This window comes from Rhipicephalus sanguineus, chromosome 1 (genome assembly GCF_013339695.2).
Source record: "Rhipicephalus sanguineus isolate Rsan-2018 chromosome 1, BIME_Rsan_1.4, whole genome shotgun sequence".
In the NCBI taxonomy this organism is placed as follows: domain Eukaryota; kingdom Metazoa; phylum Arthropoda; class Arachnida; order Ixodida; family Ixodidae; genus Rhipicephalus; species Rhipicephalus sanguineus.
Window position 1 is genome coordinate 321,995,219 of NC_051176.1, and position 19,566 is coordinate 322,014,784.

General features: G+C 45.4%; 1 protein-coding gene across 1 annotated transcript in view; it reads left to right on the top strand.

The window, feature by feature from the left end:
* LOC119379495 (N-acetylneuraminate 9-O-acetyltransferase) overlaps nt 1–19,566 on the top strand; it is a gene marked incomplete at its 5' end in the record, with an annotated part of 402,877 nt that overhangs the window by 37,373 nt on the left and 345,938 nt on the right. The window contains 1 exon segment of the mRNA XM_037648795.2: nt 1,117–1,801. Coding sequence (XP_037504723.1) covers nt 1,117–1,801 — 685 coding nt within the window.

Below are 19,566 nucleotides of genomic sequence, written 5' to 3' on the forward strand. Positions count from 1 at the left end.
TCGCCACCTGTATTTTCTTTTTGCGCGTTTTCTCGCTTATTAAGAGTCTTCTTGCAGCAAGCGTGGTGTTTTTGGTATCGTTGAAGACCACTTTACTAATGCGAGAAAAATTGTTTTGCTCTTTAGTGTCCCTTTAAAAAATGGCAGGGTGCATGCCGGATCGCGAAATGGCGTGTCACTGTATGGGTTGAAACCCATTTCTCGGCTCATTTGGCGCAAACGCTCTTTGAGGCCGGGGTCCATTCTGAGCAACTGTCCGAACTGCCGTGAAACAAAACACACGCTGCTCAGATGGTGCTCGCAGGAGACGGACGATCAGCCGAGCGAGCGGCCCAGTGCCTGAGCCACCGGTGGCTACTGCACTGGCTTCGACTTACCGGAAGTGCCGGAAGTAGACGACGCAACGGCACGCAAGTGTTCTCGCACGTCACATCGTGACGCAGAGCCTCTTGAAGGCGGAGCTTAGCCCCGAGCGCTCGAAGGAAAAGTTGAGGGTGAAGTGGAGGAGGCGCGAAGGTAGTTATATACGTAGCTCCCTTAAAGGTGTAGCTTTTTTCGAAGGCGAGTTTACTCTGCCATACTAATACTAATTCCTCTTGCAGATGAAATTATTCATGCAGCGGCAGTTTGAATTGTAAGATGGAAGCACTGATTATTTGTAATAAGGGCCACGAATCCAACGCGATTGAAGCCCAAAGCATGTAGGCAACATTGGCATGGGTTCTCTATAGATGTCGTTTTGTCTAGCTTTCTCCTTCCGTCACCTTTGCTGACTGACCTCGCAAGCCGTGGCGGGCGGAGCACAGGTGTGATTTTAATTTTCAGTGTGATCATGCCGCTACTGGCATGATCACAGAACAAATCTTGGTAACACGGTTTTCAAGTGTGTGCATTTCAGAAAAATGTGAGCTTTTAGAAACCCGCTTAGAAGGTCATGAAAGAATTTTACAAACAGCGCTCATGAAATGCATATGGCTCAGGAACCTGCTCTCTGCTTTCGTAAGCGTTGAACCTGAGTGTGTTGAACGTGTTGAATCTCCAGCTGTGCTCACTATTAGAGCTGCATCGAACTTGGGATTTCCTATCAAGGTAAAGTGATACAAGATGTTTGTGCAGTCTGCTACTGAGCCTGGCCCTGGGGGTGCGGCAGCGACTGTGGCCCACAAGTGAGTCGCCATTGCAGGGTGTGCTGCAGCAGCTGTCGCGGCTAGGCCTCATCATGGCCTACTTCTTTGTGTGTGACCGGACTAACTTCTTCATGCGGGAGAACAAGTACTACACGCACCTCAACTTTTTCCTGCCTGTGGCATATGTGTTTGCTCTGGGACTGTTCTTCACCGAGGAGACGCAACAGACACAAGTGCTGCACCGGGACCAGACGGACGAGTGGAAGGGTTGGATGCAGCTGGTGTTGCTGGTGTACCACATGACCGGCGCCAGCCAGGTGCTGCCCGTGTATGTGCATGTGCGGGCACTCGTGTCGGCCTACCTCTTTCTGGCGGGCTATGGCCACTTCTCGTACTTCTGGCACCAGGCGGACTTTGGGCTGCTGCGGCTGGCGCGGGTGCTCTTCCGCACCAACCTCCTGGTGGTGCTGTTGTGCCTGTGCATGAATCGACCGTACCAGTTCTACTACTTTGTACCTCTCGTCTCATTCTGGTTCCTTGTGGTGGCGGCCACCCTGGGCAGTCTGCCGCGCATCTCGGCTGCCTCGGCCGAGGCCAATCCACTGCACCACCTCTACGTCGTGCTCAAGTTTGTTGGCCTCTTCTCAGTCCTCACCGTGCTGTACATGTCAGAGGTGAGAGCTTCAATGGACAAGCCACTATCATACCCATATGCAGTTGCCAATTCTCACACACTTGAAAAGGACATCTATGTAGTTTGTTCTTTTGCTGTACTTGACACGACTATACTGTGCCAGTTGTGGATTGAATGAATGGGTGTGGAAATGATCATAGCATGCGCATTTTGCACTTCCACCAGCAGATGCATGGGAGTGACTGGTAGATGTATGCATAGCACAGTTGGTTTCCAACCTTCGGTTTCATTTCACGTGCATGGTGCCAACTGTGTGGGCAAGTACTAGTGCCCAGTTTTCATAGTTTCACGTCTCTCGCTCATTCTGGGTAACTGGTTGCACCCATAATCTCTGGCTTGTAAAGCTGTGCATACATTGAGGGGTGCGCTTAATAAGCCCTTGAAAGCATAGCGTTACGTCCAGCCATGCAGTGTCTGCATTTGCTTGCGATGAATGCTCTCTGAAAGCCTCATTTTCCGTTCACTTTTTTGTGGTGTGTCGCCAAAGGTTTGGGCTTGTGATTGTTAGAACCCAGGTTCTTTTCTTGCATTGGGTAAAAGTTTTTCTTTCTTTTTGCTTTATTAGGGTCCTTTGGGAATATTAAAATTTTGCATCATTTCACGTGCCAAAAGAGCCGTAGTTGTGTTTTAAAATGCACCAGTGAACGATGCATAAATAGGTGTGGGAGCACATGTCGCTGATGACCCTGGCATTGGCAGCAGTGACGCTGCAGTAAAACAGAGAGAGAAGTGCACTGCAAAGCAGCTAGTATTTTGTTACTGGGCCTGTAGTGACACAGACCTACCAAAACTGTTAATCCAGGCATCGTATGTAGGCCCAGCATGTTTAGTGTGCAGTGCCAAAAGACCGAGCAAACCAGAATGCACAGGACAAATGCTCATCCGGTTTGTCTTTTCGCACTGCACTTTATATGTTAGCATGACAACTATTGCACCCTTTTGAGGAAACATAACTGGTAAGACAGCAACTGAATGGTGGCTCTGCTTTTGGTATGGTAACCATCTCGGTTCTGTGTATGTGCATCTAAGGAGGTGAACTTTATTGATAAGGGTTTGGGATAAGGAGCTCGATGGGTGGGGCCCCACTGCCTGACGTGACCTAGGAGTGCATCTCGGGGCTCAGAGCTGGCGTGCCTCCTTGACAGTGTTAGATATACTACTAAACTGACCTAAAAAGGCATTCAGAAAGACGGGAAAGATGCCCGTTTGAATCGTACGGAGGGTGTCCTCCCCTTCTAATGATTTATGGGGGGGGGGGGCTGTATTAACTGTATGTAACTGAGAGCCGCTGTTGTGTGGTGTTTTGTGAATACGCCGGTGATCAGATTGCGTTTGGGTTGTTTCCAAACTTCTGAAGCCGTAAGTAAACAGTGCCGGGCTGACTGCGTAGATAGACGGCAGCTGCGCACGCATCGCGTAACGACTAGTAGTAGACGTCCAAGACTTGCGCATTGGAGCGAGGCGTACGGCCGAGGCCGAATGTTTGTTTGCCTCCTAATATCAGAGCTCGCTTTTTCCCGTAACCTCCGCAGCATGTACGTCACGCATGTTTAAAGCATGTCAAATTTTAGCCCGTTCGGCTTATTTACCTGTTGCAGGTACGGCCCTACGTTGCCGTTCATGTTTTGAGCAGTTTAGAGGCTACCGACGGCTTGCTTATTAGATGCCGCCTACGCGTTCAATGCATAACGATTTCATCTGATATTTTTAACGATCAAGTGCTCATTGGAGCACCAAATCAGCTTTTTACCTGCAGCGAGACCGGTCCAAAAACGTAGAATGTTGTTCAATCACTGTGTATTTCATGTTTTAAAATAAGCTGCCTTGCAACTTGGCATTGCTGTGACCGTTCGTGACATCTTCCGTAGTTTTGCTAACTTTGTGAAGCGATCATTCTACGTAATACTGCGATTGTATAACTTGCAGGTGACCGTGGCAACATATGAAGCAAAATCAGAGAGAAATGAGGTAGTTATTATCTGAGCCAGGGAAAAGCTAGTTTTGACAACATATGAGACACAAAGGATAACATGTGGGTGGCTCTTTTCACACAACTGCATAACTGAAGTGATCGTACTCTGCAGTGAACACAGTGGCTTCCAACTAAACACGGTGTGACAATACAGCGTCAGATACGAAATTATGTCGAACATAAAGTGAGAGCTCACTGATGGACCATGATTAAGACTATATGACAGCTGAAGAGTGCATGAAAAGCAGTCTTGTTCGTGATGCCAAAGCTGTTCGTGATACTGAGGCAAGAGCAGAGATTATCAGCCACCAAACTAGCGGCTGACAATGTTAACAAAAGTGTCTGTTGCACCATGGGAAACAAAAAAAAAAACAATCAGTCAATTTGTTTGGAGGCACTGTAGCACCAAATAGACTTAACACCGAAGAGAAAACACTAGATACTGACACACACACACACACACACACACACACACACACACACACACACACACACACACACACACACACACACACACACACACACACACACACACACACACACACACACACACACACACACACACACACACACACACACACACACACACACACACACACACACACACACACACACACACACACACACACACACACACACACACACACACACACACACACACACCACACACACACACACACACACACACACACACACACACACACACACACACACACACACACACACACACACACACACACACACACACACACACACACACACACACACACACACACACACCCACACACACACACACACACACACACACACACACACACACACACACACACACACACACACACACACACACACACACACACACACACACACACACACACACACACACACGGCCACAGGCTGGGTTGTTGTGATAAATGTTGAATTCCAATGGGGGGCGGAGTCGGAGCAAGCTTTTCTGCTCCTTTTGGAGTAAGTGCGTTCCAATGGCCGAGTGAGGGCGGGAGTCAAGCGTTCCAATGGGAGAATCGGAGTGGATTCAGAGCGGGAGTCACTCTGTGGAGCAGGAAAAGGTGCTCCGCCAAAGTCGGCGGAGTCAGCCGGAACTCGGCGTGACGTACTTCCTTTAACAAGTTTGCCTGCTTGGGGGCGCTGCGGCTGTCGCGTGTTTTGTCAGTAATGGCGTCAGGGCAAATCGTGCGGCAGTGCTTCCGCTGACCGATAGCGACAGCTCCGAGTCAGAAAACTTCAGTTCGTGCACAAGTGATTCATCGGATAGTGACAGCGACGCTGAAACTGCCGCGTACGAGCGGAAATTCAACAGCGGAATTAGCAGAATGGAATAACGACACGCAAGGTATTCTGGTCACCTCAAGCACTTCCGCTTCCTTCTTGCTCCCATGCTTGCACCAGCGGTGCGGATCGTGTTCCAATCGCCGATTTGGAGGCGTTGCTCTACGCCAGAGTCAAGTGCTTGCTTGCAGAGTCCATCGGCTGCTCCGATTCTGCCATTGGAATTCAACAAAAGACTACGAGTCCCTTGCAAATACAGTAACCTTAGTTTTGGCACACTTGTGAGGTGACAAGAATGATCAATAAAATAAAAATTATATCACAAGCAGATGGTACAAAATAAAGAAGACTAAATGCTGTTAAGGGTGACTTTAGTCGCAGTAAATATCTGCAAGAGTATATTTATGCAAAATGTTTTAGTATTACCTCCACGGCTCGAGGTCATCGCAGAAGGGAGTAGAAAATTCAAAACACGCAAATAAAGTAAGCATTAGTAATTTCTGATTATACCGCATTATGTATATTGTTACATGTTTCTGAGAGGTTGAGGTGTTTAGAATAAGTAAGCAAGTACTAAAACACGAAGACTACCAATCATGGGAACAACGACGTCACCTTCCTCCTGTCTCAGCACTTTTTTTGTTTTCTATTGGGATCAACACGCTTTAATATTTCTACTCTCCCACACGAAGCCCTCCTGGTGAGTCACTCTTGATGCCTTCGTGTGAAGGGCTTCAGACAGGCAACATGCATCACCTCAGTCTTTGATGGGCACTGGCCACTTGAAGTAAGCAGTGATTCCACTCCTGCGCCAACTGCGCCAAAGTGCGCCAAATTGTATTTACTGCGCCATCCTGATAATATCGACGAAAATTGTGCCAAACTGCGCCAAAGTCTCGGGTTTGCGGGTGTCTATCACCGGCAATCGCACGGCCGGCGCGTCAGAACATGTGCAGCTTGATCTCGGGGCTGCCAAAGTCGCAGTCATGGACCAAGAATTATTCCGCTGAATAAACAGCGCTCGCGCGTGCGTCCCGAATAAGACACGATGCCATGCACGGTGCCGACGCAGCTTCTGTTCTGCAAGTCGGCTCGACAGCAAAACGCGCTCTCCGCAGAGGCTCGTGACGTCTAGGCCTCTCGGTAGCGAAAAAGTACGACGGCGATTCATCGGCGGACGTCGTCTGTTCTAGAAACGCTGCTGATAGCTCGTTTCAAGCGTCGCACGGCACGTAAGGAAAGCAGTGTTCAGTAATAACTACATGTGTGCTGCTAAAATGTCTGTCACTTCTGTTTCCGGACATCGCGGAATGAAATCTGGGATCGCTAGCAGTATATACATGGAACAATATCGGATTTTCCTTGCTTCGCGTTTATGGAAGGGCACGCGAACGGTGGAAACGCGTTCACACTTTTCCTCAGATATACTTTATCCATGGATCTTCATTCGGAAGAGCTTTTTCGTAATTGCTTATACCAGCACGTCCGAGTTTAATCACTCTGCGGTAAATACCCCCTAAAAGGCCCCGCCCTTTCGAGTTCACGTGCTAGGGTTCCAATTCGAATTTTTTGCTTGCTTTTTAAAAATGTCATTTCATTAATAAAAGCATATATCCTGGTCGGAACAGACGCAAATACGCAGCTGTCAGTAGCGGGCCCGTCGCTGACAAGGAGGTTATACTAAAACTTCTTTAGTATAACCTCCTTGGTCGCTGACGGCCCACAGTGAAGCGGCTACCCCATGTTACACGTCCGTCCCTCGCTTTCGGTGGTCAATAGCTGACGGGTAAAAAAACTCAGTTTCGCTTAAGGGCGAAGCAGTGAATGCGATATCAACAAATTGTATTGTTAAACGAAGTAAGGCTAGCAGCTAACTCTTTTGGATTCGATCTCGCGTAACTCAACAAAACACTAGTTTAAGGGAATATGGCCGCTCCAGGAAACGAAGAGTTTTCTTGCTCTGAGTTCTCTAAACACGAAGTAAGCGTTGAGAGCACAGCAAGTTTACGAGCCGTCTCCTGGTGCTTCGAGATGGCGCGCGCGCAAGCGACTGCGCCTTTCGAACGATGCGGTCCCCCCCCCCCCGCTCCCCTGGTGCTTTTTCATGCTCCTACGAAAGACGGGCGGGGCGTTTCCTCTCTGTTTGATGAGCAGTCGACGGCAGGCCTGCACGCGGGAAGATGTTATCTCATGCGCTGTCCGTGCGACGGAGACAGACGGCCGGCTAGCTTAATCTCCGCTTCAGCCGCGTTCGTCGCCAGCGCTCGCAAGCTTTTACCCGCGGCTAGGATGCGCGTGGTGATGTTATTAATTTGGTCTTTATACAGAAAATTACGGCAATGGCGACGGCAAAAATCCGCGGAGAGCGTCCATATAATTGTTATCACAATAAACATTTAAAAAAAAAGTTGGAGCCATTTCACTCTGTGAAGTGGATGATAAGCGAAGCTGTTTCGCGCATGTCAAGGAGGTGACATGGTGGAGGACAGTTTGGTATGTAAGGCCAGGTATTTAACGTTCAATACTCAATATTAATGCGAAAGCATCAGATGCTTTATCAAACACGAAAATTGACCGTCGGCGGCGTCAATCGATTGATGCAAAAATAATCATGTGATGGCGTCATCATCATGTCATAGATCGTCAAAACTTGTGACGTCATCATGGCGTCATATATCGTGATGTCACGTGATGACGCCATCACGTCATCGTCGCTTTACACTGCTTCCGTAATCGGTGCGCCGATCATGGAGCTAGCGCAAAACCAGGAGAGGTGCAGAAAGCTTGCAGAGATGGAGGGGGAGGATCAACCCATCGATCGAGAAGAAAAAGAACCTGGCTTTCGCCTAGGACTTTTCTTAGGGGAATGCATTAGGGACAGTGTGGCTCTTTGGCATTGAGGCACTGCTGTACATCACGGCGTTTGTCTACAATGTCTGCTGATAACCACATAGATGTATTTAGAGTGTTATTTCATAAAGTGCAATTTTATTGATCTGGTATTCTGTTTATTTGCTAGTGTCGAAAATAATCGCCGAAGAGCTTAATTCAGAACACACAACTGCATGAGCCCTTATTTCTTTTTTTTTTTTTAGCAAGTGAAGTATGGAGTTCTCTTGAGATGTTGAGATGATTTTTTCCATAAGATTTGCAATGAATCGAAATATTTCTAGCCTTCATAAGAGCCCCATAGTAATATTCCGGTGCTTGAATGTTATTGCAATATGCTTCTGTAAAGCACTCCAGGATGTAAAATTCGCTGCTCCAGAGTGCTCCCAGATGCAAAATTATCTGCTCCAAAGTGCTCCAAGATGAAAATTTTGCTGCTCCAAAGTGCTCCAATACGGAAATTTTGCTGCTCCAAAAATTGCTCCAAATCAGAAGTCCTCGGTAGCATCACTGAGTAAGGAGTGCAAATTTGTAGTTAACTTAGCTTAGACAATCAGGGATGAACAGCAGTCTGGCATCGTCCGCAAGTAGCTTTTGACACAAGCCACATTTACATATTGGTGTTCACAGCCACACGAGGTCACCAAAAACATAGGTAATGTATTTGAGCTAATTATCATGGCATGTTTTGGAGCTTTCTCATGAAGCCCACATACATAAGCATTCATGAGCAACTTGGAGGGCATCCTCTGCATGACGCGAAGTCTTCACTATAGACGAATTGTCATGGATGGTAAAAGATAGTATCCAATGAGGTGGGTGAACTAAAAGGAGAAAGAAAAAGCTATAGCCAGTTGTTTTGTGATTTGCAGTGTTGAAAGTGTACGTCACACTAAATGATGCTTTATCCCAGCTCTTGCCGTTTTATAACATGTCAATCAATGTTTGGTTTATGCGGTCGATCGGGCCACTGCTTTGTGGATGACAAGGCATTGAGTGCTGGAAGTTGAACCACAGAAACAAGGCAATACTTCCGCAACATCAGCTGGAAATTGGTGACCACAGTCACTTATCATGAGAGGCAGCCCATGTTGAAGTTTTACTGAATGCAGCATAAACTTGTGCTGAGGTGTCAGAGGTTAGGGCTGCTGTCGTGTGGTAGTGAGTCAGGTTGTTGCATACGCAATTATCCACCACTTGTCTATTGAAGAACACAAACTGTCCAATATTACATCTCGCCTAACACTCTGCAAGTAAAGTACACAAAATAACATGTTCATAATTCCTGTTATCACAGAGACATTGTTAACATGACAAATAAAATTAAATAAAGAGAACATCAGCTGCAACCATCAGCTGCATCGTCTCTGGCTCATGCCTGCTGGAGAGGTTGGGCCCTCAGTCCTGGCCATCCTGGACCCTTATGGCTAAGCCTGTTTTCAGAGTCTGTGTATGCTGAGCTAGCTGTTGCTGTTCGCAATTTATTTATTTACCAAAGTGCACACAGAACCTTCACAGGCATTACAGTGGGTCATAGGCATTACACTGGGCTTGTAAGGGTTGATCCCACAGCAACAAGCAAACTTGAAGGGCATCCCTACCCTGTAGGTTGTGAAACCTCTAGGTTGAAACTATCATCGATCTTTTGTGCGCATGGTTAGGTTGAAGTTGACTTGAGGCATAAGGAAGCAATTTCCTGTCTCACTAGTTCTCAAGAAGTTCCATTGTGAATGAAAGTGAGTGCAAAGCGGCATCAGCTATTTTGGCACTGCTTGCAATGTTGGAAATGAAAGGTGCATCGACGACAACAGACAAACGGTAGAGTACGCACACACACGGAGCGCCACTTCCAGCAATGTTTATTGCGAAATGAGCACAGGGTATATATACAGCATGTGCTGTCACAAATCATCAATGTGCAGTTGCATTCAAGTACAACTCTTTTGGTGATAGTGAAATTGAAGCCCCGCTAACATACTTATTGCCTGCTTCGATGGTTGTCTTGGCCTCAGTCATTAATCTTACCCATTTATCGTGGCTTCACGCAACAACAGAGCAGGCACAGTGCTTTGTTTGTAGCTGACCATGTATGTTGGCAGTACGAGCCTCGTGCAAACAAAGCACTGCTACCTTTTAGCTCGTCCCACTCTAAGCTCGTCAAACGTAGCATCGCCAATATGTGCTTGCTGAATGCTCTTAAGAAGTCCTGCCCACATAGAGCAACAGTTGGTTTCCTCAAGTAGGTTGACAGTCTAGAGGAGGCAGGCTATCCACAAGCCATTCTGGTGTCTGTAGCAGAAAAGACCCTGAAGAAGCCGCAAAACTGCCATCTGAACAAAGAGCCTCCTCAGGACCAATGTAAAGCTAGCCGTGATTCCTTATGTGCATTGCGTGTCCCATAATTTAAAAAAGATTGCTAAACATGCTGATGTAAAGGTGGTCTTCTCTGCCCTGTTTGAGCTTTCCAGGCTCTGCAGGATGACCAACCCTTGTCTCTGAAGAGCTCAGGCCTGCATTGTGAATCACAAAAACAAGTACGTCAGCTGTGAGATGGGTGTGGTCTATGAGATTCCCTTGTGTGGTAGAAAGTACGTAGGCCAAACCAAGCAATGCTCGAATGACAGATTGATACAGCACAACAACAATGTTAACAATTCGTTGCCGTGATTGTCAATGTAGTCATGATTTTCACGCCTGCTCTGTTGTCGCCAGAAGCCACAATAAATGGGTAAGATTAATAATTGAGGCCAAGAGAATCGTCAAAGCTGATGATAAGTGTGTTCGCGTAGCTTCAATCTCACTATCATCAGAGGAGCTTTTTTTACTTGAATGCGACTACGCATGGATGATTTGTGACAACGCGTGGTGTACGTATATATACACAGTGCTCACTTCATAATAAACATTATTGCAAGTGGTGCTCCGTGTGTGTGTACTCTCCCTTTTGGCCATTGTCGTGCCTTACACTTCACTTATGCCGAACCAACATGCCCAGTCTGTCATGCTTGCAAAGGGAAGGGTAGAAAAAATAACAATAACACCACCGACATATATATGCACCTTTATAACATATGAGTGGCTCAACTGTTGCTCAAGCAAGTAATGAAAACATGCAAGGTAAATTTCACACAGAATGAGCACATGTAACCCAATGCACATGTGACGCCCTGCGCGGAAAAAGCGCAGGCCGTTGTGTACAGGATCGTGTGCTCAGACTTCCCCGCCTCGTACATTGGGGAAACAAAGAACTTTCGAGAAAGAATGCAACAGCACAAGAACGATCTCCATCAAATGAACAGCGAACGGAGTACAGTGGCGGAGCACTGCGAGAAGTTTGACCACCGCATTAGTCCCGACGATGCGGTGATCCTGGAACAAGAAAGCAGCTTGCGCTGGCGGCTCCTCCCCGAGTCGTGGCATATACAACAAAGAGCAGGGAACATCAACCGCACCACGGGGACATTGCCCTCCCTCTTTTGCCAAGGCTTGCGACAAGTGTCGGCAAGAAGGCTTATATAAGTGCCGTGCATGTCGGACCGTCTCACCCCTGAAGAAGAAGGCTTCGAAACGTCGGGTATCCTAAAATAAATTTCTGGTTGGAGTTTTTCTCCAAGCAGGCAGACTTCTGCCGAATGTTTACCATTTTTAAATGCGAAGCATTTCTTCGCGAACCAAAGGCACTTTGTTCTCCTCCACAATGTGCCCTTTCAATTCATAGTCATAGTCACAGACGTGCAGCCTTCTTTTTTCTTTATTATGCAATGATTGGCGAGTGTTTGTTTAATATATGGAGCAATGTATTACTTTCCGGTATAACGCATGTTCGTGCTATGTTATGCATAACTTCCATCGGTGCATTTTTGCCTAATTCTCTAGTCTATAGATTTTCTGCTGAGCTGACCTATAGATTCATTACATAAGCTGGCCGACTTTTCAAGATATCACAGACGGGGATCAATGCGTGGCCACGATTTATATGCTGAGGCTAGCTACTTAGACATCCGTAAGCTCACTGGTGCCACACCACACACGTATTTTAACACTGAACTGTGTTCTGTGCCCCTATTGCAAAAACTGGCTGGATCAAGCATCTTCTCCCAAAGTGCAGAAGGCATGTGGTATTCTGATGGTATTATCATTGCACTTTGGTTGCACAATTACATGGCAAGCATTATGCAGATTACAGCCAGTGCCTTCTGCAAACAGGTGCTTCCATGGTAACAAGAACAGGGCCAAGGCAGTGCAAAAATGCTGCGTCTCAATACAACAGTTCATGAGAAAAAGATTGCATAGAAGTGAATGTCTGCAAGATCACAATTTGTTCCAAGAAGTGGTGGTGCCCACTTTGTACATGGCCTTGCAGTTGGTCCATCACCACACCTTCATCATTATTCACAGCAAATGCTGTGACATTAGCCATGCCTAATGCATAAGGGAAATAGGTAGAGCTCTATCTGGCACAATGGTGCAAGGCAAAGGACCTAGTAAATGATGGAACCCACAGAATGCTATATTACCATGTGGGCTGGAGATGCAAACAAATGGGCCATTTTGTTTGGTAGTACTGTAGCAGGAAATATAGAAAAGGAAAAAAAATGTAGCAAAAATGGAAAATGGTTCACATGTGCCTATTAGATCTGCAACAGCGCAATACAATATAAGAATGCATGTGTCACCTTCGTGTCATAGCGCATAAAATAGTGCCGAAGATTTTTTTTTTTTTTTTTACTGTCGCTTACTACAACCCGACCAGAGTGCCCAATTATTCGCCAAATACGCTTCCTTCAACTGAAAGTCACGAAATAATTTTCTTTCTGATTTTGTGCCTTTCGCTGCACTCCAGGGGCCTAGTGGTACTGCATAGAGCAGGCGAAAAATAGAGGAGGCGCTGGCTGGACTGACCGGCAACGGTCCCAAACGGTCATAACACCTTCGACAGAAAAAAGGAAATAAAACTGCCTACTTCACAAGTAAAGAATAGTTCAACGAGAATTCCTTGATGGCGTACTGTTATGAGAAGCTGTTCTCACTCACACACTTAACGAGCAGCTGTGTTTCTCTGCAGCACTTTGCAATAACTAAAGTAAAATGGAAGTTGCCAAAGTATATTACATCACTTCAGGTGTACTACAACGGTATATGTGCGCTCTGCCACTTTATCAGGGACTACACATGTGACGTTTCAAAATACGTCACCGAAACCAAAACTGCACCAGCGCACCAGCATGTGTGCGCCAGATGTGAACGCACATTTGTGCACCACATGTTAATGTACATAGCTCCGCTTGCTTTGTGCTCAGTAAAAAAAAACACCGAGTACAGAGTTGTAAAACAGGCTTTGGGCAGCATCGATCGGCACTCACTGACATTTTTCGACAGAGCAGAAACACCTGAGCGAAGTCCACACTTCCCAGCATTTGCTGTCATCGGCCGTGCGCTGCGCTGAACTGATTTTAATCCAGTGCGCAATACTCGATAGCTTTCATTAGCAAAGACATGGACAGTTCTGGTGTTTTCGAAGATCTGCCCGGAGGATGTTGCTTTGCTTCTGAACCTGACGCAGCGGCGGACTCTCTTGTGCGTAGAAGACAGCGAGTCTTCTACACCCGATATAAAGGTGCTTCGCTGCAACTTGGCAGACGTTGCAGCTGCGGAACACTGGATTCAGCGTCATAGTGCCCAAACCAACACATGCTGGATTGTAAAAGACACAAAGACGAAATGCACAAGGTAAGCAGAATTATTCTTGATCTAAGCTACCTCATGCACTTGTAACACAGGAAAAAAAAATTGACAATTTCGATTCAGTTTTTTTTTCATATACGACACAGTTCAGTGCAATGGGAGACCACTGCAGTCAATTTAGTTCAAAAATTGTAACTTCAGCAGCAATTGTAGGCCCTTGGATGAGTAAGCCTGTGAAGCAGCATAGTAGTTTATCACAGATGAATAGGAGAATTATAATGCAATAATTTGTATACCTTGGTTTCATCATTAAAGAAAAGCATTTAGCCTTTTGTGAACCTAGAAATATGTCTTGATGCATTGCCTACTCCTCTTGAGCCAGTGGAACGACTTAGTCAATGTATTGCGCATGCATGTGGCACCTGACAAACATCTCTTATTGAAACGGGTGAGTTCCCATAATGTCTACAAAAAAATAGTGCTGAATGAACAGGGACACGGACGCACAACACAGGTGCTAGTGTGCCCACTTCTCGTGTCCCTGTTCATTCAGTGCTATTTTTTCATTGACAGCATGTACGAACAAGCCCAAATTTCAACCACGCTGAACTTTATTTCCCATAATGTGTTCATGTATAGTTAAGCTTGTCATACAGACCTCTCAAGCATCCGTGTCAAGTCACTATCGAGACCCTTCTATTGTTTTTTTTCATTATTTTACTGGTTTTAATTAGCAATTCTGAGAGACCAGTTGGGTCCCATTGGATTCAGTTGGGCTAAATTGTCCTAGAAAACCCAAGTGGGCAAACTGAAGATCCCTTGGTGTTATTTTTACTGGGAGATCCTACTGTGAGTCTGTTCTAGCGATTATCAATGTGTTGCATGAATTCTCTCCGACTTTTTCTCGTTGTTGCAATGCATGCTTTTGTCTTTTCCTAAGCCACCCAGTACGTCATCGGTTGCAGGTGTAGGGTAATTGGGGCAGTGGAATCCCAATATGTGAAATGTGCATGCTACAATCAGCAAAGGTAAAAATATGTGCCACGTTCACATCGAGTACTGTCATTGTTCAATTGTGAAACAAGTGTAAATAGCCTTTCTCTGAAATGTTATCTAATATGCTCTTACAGGATGATATGTCACAAGGTGTGGGTCTGCCAGCACAATGACAGAAACAAGGTAGCACAAGACCGCAATATGCACTGCCCGGCACAGAACAACATTATCACTGAATGCATTCCTTCCATTTCTTGAGCTTTTCCTGAAGAGCGTGAAATTTACCAAGGCTAGAAAAGAGCTAAACACCTAAAGGGCCAACTATGATTGTCTAATGCTTTGGTCAGATAAAGACTGGATTTTGTTAATCAGGGCCTTCACTAGGAGGGGGCCGAGGTCTGGGTACGGGCTAGTTTGTATTCTACTTTAAATTGTGATCACAGCGCAAAGTAAGACACGAGACAGAGAGCGACGAAGACGAGCGCTGACTTCCAACTAACTAGGAGCCCTAACTAGGAAGGGGGGGTGGTGTTGTGACCTCCCCCCACTTGAAATTTTTTCGTGCTTTAACTTTTCGGGTGATACTAAAATATTTACACACCGTCACAGTGATCACCAATAGCCAAAGTTAGCCAATCTAAACACAAACCACCCCCGAAAAAAATTCCTGGGTACGGCCCTGGTGTTAATGGAATACATTCAAAAGAATGAGCTTATATTCTAAATGAAAGCTGCGAGAAATTTTTAAATATGTTTCATTCAGAAATTTCTGTAGTGGCTCGCTGTCTTGTTGGTAGACACTATAGATAGGCCTCGAATCAATGCTCTCAACAGTTATATGAAAACTGGAATAATTCCAGTGAGGCAGTAGCAATGTATAGCTTGATTATTTTTAACCAGCACAAAAGTGTATACTAAATTACTTGATTAGGAAATAATTTTATGCAGCAATCATCCTACTCACTCCCATGGCATCAATTTAATAGTATTATTGCTGAATTGTCGGAAAAAAGAATTTGTACATTTTCTTATCACCCAGCTAGATTACTACCATTTTCATCTGCCAGCCAGTTTTACATCCTGAATTGCACGTAAATACTCAGAATGATGAGAAAACTTTCTGCAATACTATGAGTTTCGGTCTTCCTTTATCCGTGTTCATAACTATAGTCTGATACAACTTGAGAAGGCATTTCCTCCTCAAAGGAACACAAGCCTGCACCAGTGGGCGCGCACTCGGGGCTGACGTCATGAGCGGGACGACCGGTGGCTCCGCCTTTGGAGAACGTCGGCGCGTGCACAAGCGGGACCATTTCTTTAGTTCCGGAGGCGATCGGCTGCTACGCTTCGGTCGTCTGGGCGGGGCCTCTCCTGTCTTCTTAAGTTTTATCCGACTATAATGTCTGGGTCTGAGCTAATTGGCAAAGTGACAAAACGGTAGGCGCACCATCACAAAAACAATGAAAACGCTGCCTTTGTCTGTTTGTTTTTGTTGTTTGTACACGTATCATTTTGAATATGCCATTGTTCATCATTTCAAATAGCCGGCGACTTTGCCTTCGTGGTACGACTGTGTTATAATACAGAGTATCATACTTGCTTCCGCAGGTTACAAACTTCATCAGTAAATATTATGATAAAAAAAAAAACATGCTGGAATGTAATGCACATTTGCGTAAGCTACGACAGCTGATGGCAGCATAATTCAAAGCACAGTGACAATAATAAATCTTCTTGGGAAGGTTGGTCCAATTTTGGAAATGTGATTTAAAGGTGCTCAAAAGAAACATGCGAGGGAGAAAGATACTGATTCAGAGAGTGCCATTGTGTATGTGCCAGTGTTCTGTGTGCAGAAAACCATGATTTCTACAAGGACAATAGCTTTTGCGTGTGCTGTCCTTGTGTTTTGAAGTGGGCTGCCATTACATAAATGTAGTTGCACTGCCAGTTCCACGAAAATGTGCCCAGTGCACTTGCATTAACTACGGTGAATGATAAAATAGGCAGTCAGCACATGTTTTTGCATCGAGTGCATATGTTAATATCTTAAAGCAAAAAGGCGCACTGCGAGAACAAGGACATAAGAAGGGAGGAACCGACGACACATGTCCTTGTTCCCGCTTTTTGCTTTAAGATATGAACCAACTGGCCCAAATGGCTGTTTTGCTACAGCATATGTTAATGTTTACACTCAGTGGGAACACTATAGCCTTCTTCTTTCAAAGTGATTATAGTTGGGAAATTAACAGCCTGCTCATAGATATAGGAGGGTGGCATATTATGGACATTCAAATTACAGGAAACAAGTCTGGACTGATTCTACGGCAAACAGCCATTTAAGCAACAATAAACTTGAGACGGATGGAAATTTAACTTTTTTGGTGTCATATCTTTATTTTTTATTTTCCTTATTCAATGATTACCCCGCTTAGCCCGAAGGCACTGCAGCAGGGCGGTTACAATGACAAGAAAAACACATCTTCATTGATACAGCACACATGTTCACTTAATAAGTGGTTCCATACGCTGATGGAATGAACGAAAAACGAATTAGCAAACAAATTAGATCTGGTACGATATTGTAAAACGTGCGATATATCGCATGTAAGGCAAAGAGTAAACACACAGACAGAGAGTGAAGCATGTGGTATGGTCCCTCTCTGTCCATGTGTTGATCGCACTTTACTTGCAGGAAGCACCAAATACATAAATGGCACTTTAATGACTGTTTAATTTTATAGTGGCCAACTGTCCAGGTTATTTCTCTCCTATGTCCACTGGCCGGCCATTGTTTACCAAGTATAATCACACAGAAATAACGCACCCACATTGTGCTAGGTTACCATACAACCAAAGGTATGGTTCATAATTGTTGCAAAAATTTCTCATTACAGCTTTAAAAGATAGATTTTTATTGATGCAGGAATTGCTGTCCATACCAGTGTGGAGGAGAACTTCTGGGCAGTGCTTGTTGTCACTCCCATCATGTGTCGTGCTCAGCAGCTAGCCCGTGACATTATATTCGTCGACTCGACAGCATCATGCGACAAGACAAAAAGCAATGTCACGGTGCTGCTTACAGCCACGAAAGCAGGAGCAGTGCCCATTGGCGTCCTGATGCACAGTTCACAGAGCACATGTGGATACGAAGTGGCGTTCTGATTGCTGAAACATCACAGCCCTTACGCTTCGGAAATGCACAGGTACTTGTGTCTATATCAGTGTTCAAGAGAGTGTGTTGTGAAAGAAAATTTTTGAAATATTTATAATGCAAGGAAACCATGCCATTATGACAGCGTTTAGAAAAAGGTGACCGATACGGCAGACTGCTTAGCTCTATACATTTTTACTATGATAGCACTCGTGTGCTCTTTCACCAAGTTTTTGCTTGCTGTCTGCTAGCCTCAATCTCAACAGTGGGAAAAAATCTATGTTCATTGAACTCTGTAAACCCATGTTTACATGTGTCTCCATATGAAGTATTTCTACAAATGGTTGCTGCACCCACTGTGCTTGGTACACTGATCCTGCAGCCATTGTCATAATCCTGGACATATTACTCATAATATCTGGGGTTTAATGTCTCAAAATCACGAGGGATGCCGTAGTGGAGGGCTCTAGAAATTTCGACCACCTGGGGTTCTTTAACGTGGACCTAAATCTAGGTACACAGGCCTCAAACATTCTCGCCTCCATCGAAAATGCAGCCGCCGTGGCCAGGATTCGATCCCGCGACCTTCGGGTCAGCAGTCGAGCGTCACAACCACTAGACCGCCGTGGCGGGGCGACATATGACATATTTAAGAAACAATTAAACTGCTTGGCACTAACAGCCATTGAATATATGCTCTGCCCGGATTTTTTTATTGCACCACTGGCATTTCAAGACCTAAAAAATAAAAACTGCCTTGGTGTTCTTTCTGCTGAAAATGAATGTTCAACCAGCCTCTAATCGGGGAAGCTTTCTACAGTCATGTTTATTGACTTGCTATTCTGGTGCCATTGCAGCACCATGCATATTAGTAAACCCAGCGTAGAAGTGCTAGCACCTGACTATAAAGGACAGTTGTCAATGTAATTTGTATGGTGTTGTTCTTATGGTTGGGGACGCAGACAGTTCCACCAAAGAGACAAGGCTGTTTGCAGGTTTCGAACGCACTTTATACACATGGAACAACACACACTCAAAGAGCAACCAACACAATCACAAAGAAAGCAGGAACTGACTAATGAGCATCACTATTTAAGAGAACGTTGACACAGTCCGACACAGACTCACCCACTGGACAGTTGTGCTTGAGCCAGGAGAGATGCTGACAAGAGGTCGGTGCTGACCCATGAAGGCTGACGAAGAGACCGGGGCCTTGAGGCGATACGTTGGAGGCACAGAACACACATGGCCACGTGGAGCTCTGAGCTTCAACGCGTAGGCAAGCTCGGACACTTGAGTTTTGACACCCCCGACTGTGTTCAACCCCAAACACTGTCTTCCAACTTTTGCCCCTTCCTTCTGAAGCTGGCCACATTGGCACATTTTTACGCAGCATCCTTGTCTTCCACACCATGCACCTATCAATCTTTTACATATGCGCATCACAGTCAGTACTAATACTGGTCTTTTTCACACAAAATAGTGGCACTGCGCATCAACTTAGTTATATTAAAAGTGGTATTTTCTGAGTTTCTGTGGCAGTAATGCGTGCAGAATTATTTCTGTAGTTGTGAAACTGCCACATGACTATGCACAACAGTAGCACAGGTATCATATTACAACAAACAGCCTCACTACAATTACTAATAGCGTACTTCAGTCAGTGCACCAATTAGTCATGTGCACAAGCACAAGTAAATAAACTGCAACTAAATTGTCATCTTTCACTTTCTGGTTATGCTGGGGGCTTAATTGAAGCTGA